The 12,952-nt window shown below is 37.9% G+C and overlaps 1 protein-coding gene across 1 annotated transcript in view; it reads left to right on the top strand.

Moving 5' to 3' along the window:
- The first annotated feature begins 10,491 nt into the window (after positions 1 to 10,491).
- Positions 10,492 to 12,952, top strand: part of SLC5A12 (solute carrier family 5 member 12) — a 40,084-nt gene continuing 37,623 nt past the window's right edge. The window contains exon 1 of the mRNA XM_045825129.1: positions 10,492 to 11,182. Coding sequence (XP_045681085.1) covers positions 10,844 to 11,182 — 339 coding nt within the window. The 5' untranslated portion in view covers positions 10,492 to 10,843. The remainder of the gene's footprint in view (positions 11,183 to 12,952) is intronic.

Raw genomic sequence — 12,952 nt, 5'->3', positions numbered from 1 at the left:
TAGTCCGGGATTAGCAACATTGCACCAATGGTATCTTTTCTTTGGATGCTCTATCTTTCCAGTTCTTGATCCATTCCTTGCCTTGGTAGTATTCAATGTCCTCCAACTCTCTTCCTCTTTCTGTTATAACTTACTTGCTCCATGCAAGATGCAGAACTGTTTTACACTACAGAAGCTACTACTAACAGTTACAAAACTAATCTGTTGGGTAACTGGATAGTGGAGCCTTGTTGGGTGACTGTGTGTGTCTGTGTGTGTGGCAAGTGATGGTTTCCACACTGTAACTGTCTTACACTAAAGGAATGAAGTATTGATGGTGGCACTTGAGACACCAGCAAGGGGGTGTAGGAAATATTGGAGTTTCTTCAGGTCAAAGAAGTACATTTTCCCTTCTTTTTCCCCATGTTAATATTTCTGATATAGAAATGTACCTTTTAGTTGATGTAGTGATTTAATATATTTATTGTTTTTTTGTTTGTTTCCCTGAAAAGTTATTAATAAATTGATGCTATGTCTTGTAATTGGCATAAACCTTGCATAGTTTTAATGGGAAAAAGGAAGAGAGTTTAAAGACATGGAATAATACCAAAGCCTCTCTTTTATATCTTTATCTCAAAGGGTAAAAAGAAAATAACTGAGAATTAAATTAATGCATCGATGTTGTACCTTATAATCAGCAAAATGTTGCAAGCAAGAACTACTTTATGAGAGGCATAAAGTTTCCTTCACATCCCAAACTGTTAGCTATTTTGTTTCCCTGGTGTTTTAAACTCCAAGACTAATGAAATTCATATAGAAAGTATTGTTTCTTGATGAAGGTTAATTAAAACCACCAGAGAGAGATCCAAGATGGTGGTGGACTAGGTGGGAACTATATTCATCTCCTCCAAGGACCAAACTGGAATTATAACTAAAATATAGAGCAAGCCACCAGAATAACCAGCTGAAGACTGGCTGAAGAGAAGTGTTATAACCAAGGATTTAGAGGAGAAGTCACATCGAGATGGTAGGGAGGGTGGAAATGTAAAAAGGCTGGCCCTGCTCCCACAGACAGCAGCTGAGGTTCTGGAGGGAAATCCTAGCTGCAAAGGATCCCCCCAAGGAGTGTGGGGTTTCAGCCCCACACCAGGATCCTCAGCTGGAAGAGGTACACACAGAACACCTGACCATGAAAATCATCAGGGATTCTCTCTGCCAGGGAGAAATGAAGTCTGCCAGAGACACAGGTACAATTTTATTTTATTTTTTAAAAAGATTGCATTTATTTATTTTTTAGAGAGAGGGGAACAGATAAACATTGATCAGTTGCTTCTTGCACACCTCCAATTGGGGACCTGGCCCACAACCCAGGCAAATACCCTGACCAGGAATTGAACTGGCAACCTTTTGGTCCAGAGGTCAGTGCTCAATCCATTGAGTCACACCAGCTCAAAATGGTGTGACTCAATGGATTTTAACGGGCCAATGCACAAAATCTCTTTTGCAGCCACTCAGCCTGGGCTCCAGTGGAAGGAAGGTGAAACAGACTAGAGTTGTTCACAAAGAGTCTGGGGTTTGTTGCTCTGGACAGAGAGCTGAGGGGACATCTGCAAGGATCTCTGTGCTGAGTCACTCTCCCATACCACAAATTCCATATTTATGGGGTGGAACACACCTGTCCCATGGCATCAGCTTGGGGAAATGCAATCATCCCAATGTTGGACTCCTTCTTGTCACTGTGTCTGTGGAGGTAGTGCCCTGCTGCAGAGCCAGCTGCCTGGACTGTGGTGTAGAGGTCAGGGAAGACTCAGGAGGTGTCAGTGATTGAGTGGTATGGCTTTAGGGGGTAAACATTCCACATTCTTTCTCATGGACCTGACTGGCCCCTCCTCATCATGGGAGATCCTCTAGCCCCACCCCCCAGGCTTCCAGAGTGCTCAACCCCTCAACACTTGGTGGCTGTGTCTTGCTGAGGTCTGGGCAGAATCTGGGACAGACTGAGTTGTATAGTTCTGGAGCAGGAGCCACACCACCTCCACCTTCCCTCAAGCCTGACCACCTCTCCTATTCTTAGCAACTCTGCCCTGCTGGGATTAGGTTCCAGGCAGACTCTGGGATAGATTGTATTGTGTGGCTCTAGGATCAGAGAAATTTTTCCTCACACATTGACTAGTGTAGAGCCTTCCTTTCACACAACCAAATCATGATTTGTTAAAGCCTGATGAACTCTGCCAGCCTCACATTGATGATTCCCTGGGACCCCACCCCACCACAAAGGTATGTGAGCACTCAGTGGGTGGTAGCTAGACCTGGGACATTCTCCGAGTGATTTCAGACCCAACACTGGCACCGAGTTTGAACCTGTATCAGTCTGGTGAGCCCCTCTCTTCCCTACCTGGTGATACACTGAGGACTTATCCTATGTATCTTGAGTACCACCAGAGGTTCTTTCAGTGATTGAACCTAACAGGCTGCTGGCAGGTGGAGGCAGGAAGATCTTAGGGTTCCTTGAGACTTTGGCTGAGCTGCCCCCTTGTACAGTGATGGCAAATGCCAGTCTTGGTTCACCGCTTGATCCTTCCAGCACACATCCAGACTGAACAGAGCCAGCCACAAATTGTGGATTTCTTTGTAGCTCCAAACAGCTTGCCCAGGGCCAGTCACAGTCAGGGTCTGACTTCGCCTTCACCAGAGTATTTCTCAGAAACCCCAGAACCAAAATACTCAATGTCCAGCATCATGCAACATCAGTGCAGAATTCAGATAGCTTCACAAATAGCATATTCAAAGGGAGATCCTGGCAGTCCAGCCCCTGCTAAGGAGATATCTGCTTTGTGTGGTCAGCACCTGCACAGCAGATCTTATACTCTGGTCAGGTTGATTCTCACAGTCAGCAAGGCTGAAAGTCTACCCCATACATGAACAGGCCACCAGCAATCCAGAATCAATTACAACAGGAAGCCTGTCATAACCCAACAAGGATCATTCCTAGAAAACCCAAGGAGGTGATCAAGGAGCCTATACCACATGGTTCCAAAGGACAGCTGCTATGACCCCTAGCCATACTGGGGTCCTAGCAAATCTAGAAACATAGAAACAAACACAAAGAAGTAGTAAAATGGGAAGGAAGAAACAGGTGTAAAATGAAAGAACAGAGGAAATATCCAGAAAAAGAGCTAAATGAAATGGATGCAAGCAGTATACCAGATATAGAGTTCAAAAGAATAGTTACCAGGATGCTCAAGAAACTTAGAACTACAAGGAACTTAGTGAGAACTACAACAATATGAAAAAGGACATAGAAACTATAAAAACAGTCAGAAACAAAGAATAAAATATGTAAAGTGAACAATTACTAGAGGAAATAAACCATAGGTGAATGAATCAGAGGACAGAATCAGTGATTTGGAAGACAAGGTATCAGAAGACAAGCAATCAAACCAGCAAAAATTAAAAAAAAATAAAAATGTGGATAGAATAAGGGTCCTTTGCAACAAAATGAAGTGAACCATTATCTGCATCATAGGGGAACTGGAAGGAGAAAAGAAGGGATCACAAACCTGTTTGAAAAATAATGACTGAAAACTTCCTTAAACAAGTGAAGAAAAATGACATGGAAATCCAAGAAGCACAGAGTCCCAAATGAGATGAACCCAAAGAGACCCACACCAAGAGACATCATAATTAAAGTAACAAAAGTTAAAGACAAAGGGAATTTTAAAAACATCAAGAGAAACACAGTTACCTACAAGGGAGTCCCCATAAGCATGTCAGCTGATTTCTTAACAGAAACATTTAAGTCAGAAGGAATTGTCATGAAGCATTTGAAATGATGACAAACAAGGACTACAACCAAGACTACTTTACACAGAAAGGCTAGCATTTAAAATTGAAGGATAAATAAAAAGCTTTCCAGACAAGATAAAGCTAAAGAAGTTTGTCACCACCAACCAGTATTACAAGAAATGTTAAAGAGTCTTCTTTAAGCAAAAAACAATTAGAAAAAAAAACCCCAGAGGAACACAGTTAAAAGAATAAAATGGCAATAAATATCTACCTATCAAAATCACTTTAAATGCAAATGACTTAAATTCTCCAATTAAAAAGCATAAGGTAGCTGAACGGATAAGAAAATAAGAACCATATATATGCTGTCTACAAGAGATCCACCTCAGAATGAAAGGTACATACAGACTAAAAGTAAAAAGTGGAAAATAATATTTTATGCAAATGAAAATGAAAAAAAAAATCCTGGAATAGTGATAGTTATATCTGACAAAATAGAGTTTAAAACAAAGGCAATAGTAACAGACAAAGAAGGACAATGCATGATGATAAATGGAGCAATCCAACGAGGATAGAACACTTGTAAACATTATTCACCCATTATAGAAGCACCTACATATGTAAAACAAATCTTGGTGGACATAAAGAAAGAGATCAACAGAAATACCGTTATGGTAGGGGATTTTAACATCCTATTAACATCAATGGACAGATCTTCCTGACAACAGTGGCCTTAAATGACACACTAGATCAGATGGATTTAATTGATATCTTCAGAACATTTTACCCCAAAGCAGCACTATATATATTCAAGTGCAAATGGAACATTTTCTAGGACAGACCACATTTTAGAAAATAAAACAAGTCTCTATAAATTTAAGATGATTGAAATTATATTGAGCATCTTCTCTAACCTTAATGGTGTGATACCAGAAGTCAGTCACACACACACACAAACTGAACAACACACGAGGACAGGGAGGCTACATCACATGTTACTAAACAATGAATGGGTTAACAATGACATCAAGGAAGAAATCAAGAAGTACCTTGAGACAAATGAAAAAAAGAACATAACAACAGAGAATCTATGGGACACAGTGAAAGCAGCCCTGAGAGGGAAATTCATAGCATTACAGGCCTACCTCAAGAAACAATAAAACACTCAAATAAACAGTTTTAACTTTATACCTAAAGGAACTTGAAAGAGAACAACAAACAAAACCCAAAATAAGTGGAAGGAAGGAAATACTAAATTCAAAACAGAAATAAACAAAATAGATTTTTAAAAATGTTATAAAAGATCAATGAATCCAAGAGCTTGTTCTTTGAAAAGATAAACAAGATTGACAAAATTTTAACCAGGCTTATTGAGAAAAAAGAGAGAGGAACCCAAATAAATAAAATCAGAAATTAAAGTAGAAAAATAACAACTGACTCCACAGAAATACAAGCAATTGTAAGAAAAGATTACAAACAACAATATGCCAATAAATTGGACAATCTGGAAAGAAATGAATGAACTCCTAGAAACATACAATTTTCCAAAACTGAATCAGTGATAATCAGAGAATCTGAATAGACAGATTACAACTAGTAAAATTGAAGCAGTAATCAAAAGACTCCCAAAAAACAAAATCCCTAGACTGGATGTCTTCTTACATGGATTTTACCAAACATTCCAAGAAGAACTAAAACCTTTCCTTCTCAAAACTATTTCAAAAAAAATTCAAAAGGAGGTAATTCAAACTTGGGATAAAACTCATCCCAAGTTCATTTTATGAGGCCAGCATTATCCTAAATTCAAAATCAGATAACACACTACAAAAAAGAAAATTATAGGCCAATATCCCTGATGAATGTAAATACTAAAATCCTCAACAAAATATTAACAAACCAAATATAGCAATATAACAAAAAGATCATACACCATGATCAAGTGGGATTTATTACAGGAATGCAAGGTTGATACAACATTTGCAAATCAATAAATGTAATACATCACATGAACAAAATGTAGGATAAAAACCATACAGCATATCAAGAGATGCAGAAAAAGCATTTAATAAAATTCAGGGCCCATTTATGATAAAAATTCTAGCAAAGTGGAAATAAAGGGAACATACCCAAACATAATAAAAGCCATATATGACAAACCCACTGCCAGCATCATACTCAATGGGCAAAAACTATAACTGTTCCCCTTAATTTTGGGAACAAAACAGGGATATTGGCTTTCACCTTTCTTATTCAGTGTAGTACTGAAAGTTCTAGTCATAGAAATCTGACAAGAAGAAATACAACACACCCAAGCTAAAAAGGAAGAAGTAACTCTGTCATTATTTGTAGATGACACAATACTGTCCATGAGAACCCCAAAGATTCCACTAAGAAACTACAAGCACTGATAAATAAATTCAGTAAAGATATGAAATTAATATCCAGACACCAGTTGCACTTTTAAATGCTGATAATGAACTATTGGAAAGGGAAATTAAGAAAACAATCCTGTTCACAATGTTTCAAAAAGAATAAAATACATAGGAATAAATCTAACCGAGGATGTATAAGACCTGTACTCATAAAATTATAGTACACTGAAGTAAATTGAAGAAGATAGAAATAATTAGAAGCACATACCATGTTCATGGATAGGAAGATTGACAACATTAAAATGTCTATACTACCCAACGCAATCTGTGGAACCACAAAACTCCCCAAATAGCAATAGCAATCTTAAGAAAGAACAAAGTTGTAGGCATCAGTCCACTTAATATCAAACTATACTATAAAGCCATAATAATCAGAACAGATGGTACTGGCATAAAACAGACATGTAGATCAATGAAATAGAATAGAGAACTCAGAAATAAACCCACAACTTTATATTTAATTAATATTTGACAAAGGAAGCAAGCACATGCCCTGGGCTAAAGACAGTCTATTCAATAAATAGTCTTTTGAAAATTGAACACATATATGTGCAGACAAATGAAACTAGACCACCTTCTATGCCACACACAACCATAAATTCAAAGTAGGTTAAAGACTTAAATATTTAACCCAAAACCACAAAAATTCTAGAAGAAAACATAAGCAGTATAGCCTTGGACATTGCTTGTAGCAATATTTTTCTAATATATCTCCTCAGGCAAGGGAAACACAAGAAAAATAAACAAATGGGACTACATCAAACTGAAAAGGTTTTGTACAGCAAAGGAAACCATTAACAAAATAAGAAGACAACCCACTGAATGGGAGAACATATCTGCTGATAAGGGGTTACTATGCAAAATTTATGAAGAACCTATAAAACTCAACACCAAAAACCATACAATCCCATTAAAGAATGGGCAAAGGACTTGAATACACATTCTCCAAAAAAGGACATACAAATGACCAATAGACACATGAAAAGATGCTCAACATCACTAATTATCAGAGAAGTGCGTATTAAAAGCACAATGAAACATCAACTCACACCAGTCAGAATGACTATCATCAATAAATCAACAAATCGCAAGTGTTGGCAAGCACGTGTGGAGGAGGAAATCCTTGTGCACTGTTGGTTGTAGTAGACCATCCTGTGTGGCGTAGACCCAGCTCCCACTGGGAGATGCACAGGACCCACGCCCACAGATAGGTTCTCCAGTGGGGAATCAGGCCTGCAATGTACCTAGGCCACTATGAGTCTTGTTTTTTTGCTAAAACTCCCTCACCCTGAATTGAGGATATTTACTGCAAAGCAACTTCCTAAAAACCATGCTAAACTTTCCAAGGATGAGTGTAACTGGTCCAACTACTTTTGCCTTTTCATTTGCAAATAGCCCTCTTCTGTTACATGATTAGCAGCATTGGCTCCTTTGTTTTCTGTAAAAGGTAACCGCCTGAAGCAAATCTGTACATAGTAAATGAGGACCATCTTGTAATGGGTGGAGAAACCCAATAAGGGCCTGTCATGGTGGAGGCTGAGGCTTTTTGCTCCCCTTGAGAGAAAAACCATGCCATCCCTTTTCCTCCACCACATTTGCTAATCCGTGTGAACATCTCATTTTATCGATAATGACTCGGACCCCAGGAGCGGGGTCTGCATCGGTTGATGGGAATATAGACTGGTATAGCCACTGTGGAAGGCTGTATGGAGTTACCTCAAAAAATTAAAAATGGAACTTCCTTGTGATCAAGTGATTCCACTACTAGTAATATATCTAAAGAAACCTGAAACACTAATTTGAAAGAATACATGCACACTTGTGTCACTGCAGCAAATAGGGTTATTTACAATGGCCAAGATTCAGAAGCAGCCCAAGTTCCCTTCAGTAGATTAGTGGATTAAAAAGCGGTCGTACATTTACACAGTGGAATACTACTTGGCTTTAAACAGAGAATGCACTCTTACTTTTTGCAACAGCATGCATGGACCTGGAGAGTATTATGCTACATGAAATAAGCTAGTCAAAGAAAAGACAAATACCATCTGATTTCACTTATATGTGGAATCTTTATTTTTTAAGATTTTATATACTTATTTTTAGAGAGTGGGAAAGAGGGGGAGAAAGAGAGGGAGAAAAAGATCAATGTGTGGTTGCCTCTCAAGCACTCCCTACTGGGGACCTGGCCCCCAACCCAGGCATGTGACCTGATTGGGAATCAAACCATGACCCCTTGGTTCACAGGTTGGCACTCAATCCACTGAGCCACATCAGCCAGGGTGTTTCATTTATATGTGGAGTCTAATGAACAAAATAAACTAACAAATAGAAACAAACTCATAGATACAGAGAACAGACTGACAGCTCTCAGAGGGAAGCAGGAGGGGAGGGGAGTACCATGAAAAAGGTGAGGGGATTAAAAAAACCCTTATAGACAGACTGCAGAATGGTGATTACCAGAGGGAAATGGGGGTGAGGGGAGATAGGAGAGGGTAAAAGGAGGGTAAGTGGTGATGGAAGGAAACTTGATTTGGAGTGGTGAACCTACAGTACAATATACAGACAATGTCCTATAGAATTGTATGTATGAAATCATATAATTTTTAAATAAATGTCACCCTAATAAGTTCAATAAAAAAAATAAGACCAGCAGTATTCATTGATTCTGCAACTATAAGCTTTTGGTATTTAACCTTTGAACATCACAGATATAATAATAGTGTTTTGAATTAATAGTCATCTGACTTGTACAAGTTGTTTATATGCCTTGTGGATTTAATATTAATTCTTAGGTGGTATATTAAGTAGTCAAGCTTCTGGAAGCCAGAGTTCAGAGTTTCTGCTGAGACTATTACAAACAAAAACCTGTTATATAATTAGAATACCTCATGATAAAAATGATTAAAACCTTAGGCTAAGGTGAAAATGTTAAAGACCTTTTCTGTTAACACTGATCATATCAACTCTACAAACTTAGAGAAGGGATTTGAGAAACAGGTCGCAGACAGCTCTTGGCAGAGATTTTGCATTTTTATCTGTAACTAACAGCCTATTTCAGCCATCGAAGCTTTCTGTGCTGAATTCAAATTCATGAAGGAAAGTCAGGAATGAAGACAGTGTCTATGCTACACAACCACTAGAAGATTTATTCGGTTACCTGAATGTCAAAAACAAAATTAGAGTTTCTTATTTCTGATAGGAAATGTTTGGCCTTGGGAATTATGGATAAGTTTTGTTTTCTTCTTTTGCTTTTAAGATTATTTCTTTATTTTCTACAATAGCTACTATTCACTGGGCTCTATCAACCAGGACTTGTGCCTTTATACCAGCTGACCAATTCACACAGCTATATTCTTTAAAATTGACAGGGGCACTTGCAAATAACAAAGTCCCAAGGGAGACTGAATCCTACAGGAGCAGAGTTGGGGTGAGGGAGCAAGAAACGTGAGTCAGGAAAGGCTCCAAGGAACTCAGGAACTGGATCTTGTGCTTTGTTGAGGTGGGGTTGCGAAAAACCTTAGAGAAGGAAGAGAAGCACAAACAGCATTGAGAAATTGCCACCAAAACCTTGCTGGAGATACTTCAGAACAACTGACAGAATCTAATAAGGGCAGAAACAAGAATTTACAACTGGATTTTCACCTTTCTTCTCTCATTTGTCCTGGTCTTAATTCTAACTAAGCCTCTGGATAGAAACATTATAAAACGGTCAAAATAAAGGGGAGATGGAAAAGATAAAGCCAAGGACTACAAACAATTTATTCATTTTTGACAAGTCCACTTTTTGAGGCCTAGTGTCAGGAGAGAATCAACTGCTAAGTTCAATGTACTCCCCTGTAAGCATAAATAATAGCCAATAAGCTAAATATTATTGTCTTTCATTTTAAAGATCAGATAAAAGAAGTCAGGAAGTTTGAGACCCTTAAAGACTCATGATAACCCTATAAGATGATTATTCCTTTGTTTATGAATCTCAGAAAAGCTAAGTGGTTTGTCAACAATATCACAGCTCAGTTGAAGGTTGAGCCAACTTGAACAAGGGCCTGTTTCCTAGTTCTTTGCTCCTTTCCCTCCATACTCACTGTCTCAGGCAACTGCAAGTTCACACCCCCCGCCTTTCCTTACTCAGGAGAAAGATGCCACTGAGGGGGCTGTGTTTGCATTTTACAGATTCCATTTCACAAATTCAGAATGCTGAGGTGGTCAACTTGTATCACCTCTGTTTCCCAGTAATGTTTAACCTTAAGTTTAAAAAAATCTGGAGATAAAAGGGCATGTTATCTGGCAAGTCCATTCCACATGCACCCTCCCCCAGTTTGTTATTAATTTCAGAACACATCTGAATTCCTTCTCTGTGGCATATGCTTAAGTAAAGGAACAGATAGTTCCTGGTCAGGGTCAAATTTCAATTTCTCATCTGTTGGTATCAATACTGTTACCAGATTCCTCTCTGTAGCCAACTTTTCAGATCTTCTCTGAGCACAACGTGGTGTTTGAAGATCCATAAAGTGCCTCTGGTCATCATTCTCTTCACAGAATCAGTCTGCTCTCTGGGAAAAACATCTGCTGTACTGAGCTTTGCATTTGGAACCAACTTTTCCCTGGGACCTGGTTGAAAGCAGTTCTCTGGTGCCATACTTCCCAGCATGGAGGTGAAGAACTTTAAGGTTTGGGATTATCTCGTATTTGCAGCCCTCTTTATTGTTTCTTCTGGAATCGGAGTGTTCTTTGCTGTCAAGGAGAGAAAGAAGGCAATGGCAAAGGAGTTCCTGGTGGGGGGAAGACAAATGACCTTTGGTCCTGTGGCACTGTCTCTGACAGCCAGCTTCATGTCAGCTGTCACTGTCCTGGGCACCCCTTCCGATGTCTACCGCTTTGGGGCCTCCTTTGGGCTTTTCGCCATTGCCTATACTTTTGTCATCATCTTCACATCAGAGCTCTTTCTGCCTGTGTTCTACCGATCTGGTATCACCAGCACTTATGAGGTAAGACCGCTATTACCCTGTTCTCTATTTTGGGAGGAATTGGTTCTATCTCCACTTGAACAATATTTTTTTATTCTTGCTTCTTTTTTCTGTAATAATACATGTCCTCTTAATGGTAACATGTGGAAATTGAAGAATATTCACTCATTTTCAAGAAAAGATATTACAATATTATTGGGACAAGTTTAAGCTTTGGATACAAACACACCTATTCTTTCATCTGTAGAACAATATGGAGTCAACATCATGAAGCTATTTCAGGGATATAATGAGAACCCATATATAAACACCCAAGGCATTGCCTAACTTGTAAGAGATTCTCAATGAAAGAGAGCTAAAGTTATTATTTGTATGATTATTAACATCATTCTGAAAAGCATGCAGGACATATGCCATGAATTTGTCATTTTCTAGCTAAAAACAGAGATAGTACAGATGAATGATTCAGTCAAGATCGTATAGTGAGTAAAGCTTACTGAGAACCTACTTTGTCTGTATCTCTTTCCATTAGAGAGTACAGCTGAGCACTCCAATACAAATAATCACTGTGCTCCAGTTATTAATGGGGAAATAGTAATGTTTTTAAAAAATTAAAAACTATTTTAATAGGAATGGATTGCTAAATAAAACACACATGGAGGGGAATTTTCCTTCCATTATTTTAATGGAAGGAAAATGAGGTAGTTATGTTTTGATGTTGCAATAATTCTCAAGAAAAAGATCAAGTTAAATCATTGAATATGCATGTCCAATATTTAAGTGTGACTAATAATCGGTTTCCATGAAAAAGGTATTTATTTTCCTTATCAAACTTTATCCTTAGTCCCAGCAGAGAACTCTTAACAGACCTTTTTCTTTCTTTTCTTTCTGTAAGCTAAATGATTGTAAAGGATTACTCTAGACCTCAAAGCCATTCAGGCAATTGTACACTTTCTAGAAGGTTTTAAAATTTTGATTCCACAGTTGATATCCCTAAAATTCAACATTAACCTTCTCTCCCCTACCCAAAAAAGGAAATAAGGATTAGGTCATACAACAGTTACTACCTAGGATATAGATTCAAGAAAGAATGACTAAATTTATACTTAGTCTTAAAATATATGTACAGATACACTCATTGCTCATTAAAGTACTTCTGAAAATACAAATATATTCTAGTTTTTTTTCATTCATCTATTAAATTTGGACTCCCAAAGGCATTGCTAGCATTTTAAAAAGAATTGCTTGTGTGTGTGTGTGTGTGTGTGAGAGAGAGAGAGAGAGAGAGAGAGACTTAGATTCAGAAAATACAAGTTCAATGTCTAATCCATTGCTTAACAGCAGGGTCACTTTGTGCATTAGTTAGCTCTCATCAACTCTAGTTTCCATGTAGAAAATAACTGCCATATTTTATGAAGCTTTTGTGAAGTGTTAAAAAACTTTTTAATTATTAAAACATACCCAAATGTGAAAATCATTTGTACCACTAAACATCCCTTCAACAAATATCCACTAAGCATCTACTGTATTCTAGGCACACCTTTGGAGATAAAGCATTGAACCAAATATGAAACTGAGGAGATTTGAAACTCTGTTTTAATTATTAAATTAGTGCAGAAATGAAAAAAAAAACATTTACAGTATCAGGGCCTCCATGGGACAAACATGGGTTGAAGAAATTAATTACCTCTTGTTTAAAAATATATCTATTTGTGGGAATGCCTACAGGATTATATTGTATGAATTTAATTTACAAAGTTTATTGTCCTCCACATATTTAAAAATTTTCCA

This window comes from Phyllostomus hastatus, unplaced genomic scaffold (assembly GCF_019186645.2).
Source record: "Phyllostomus hastatus isolate PE091 unplaced genomic scaffold, TTU_PhHast_1.1 phas_scaffold_585, whole genome shotgun sequence".
Classification (NCBI taxonomy): Eukaryota; Metazoa; Chordata; class Mammalia; order Chiroptera; family Phyllostomidae; genus Phyllostomus; species Phyllostomus hastatus.
The sequence above is the reverse complement of the archived record's forward strand: the minus strand, read 5'-3'. Positions and strand labels throughout refer to the sequence as shown.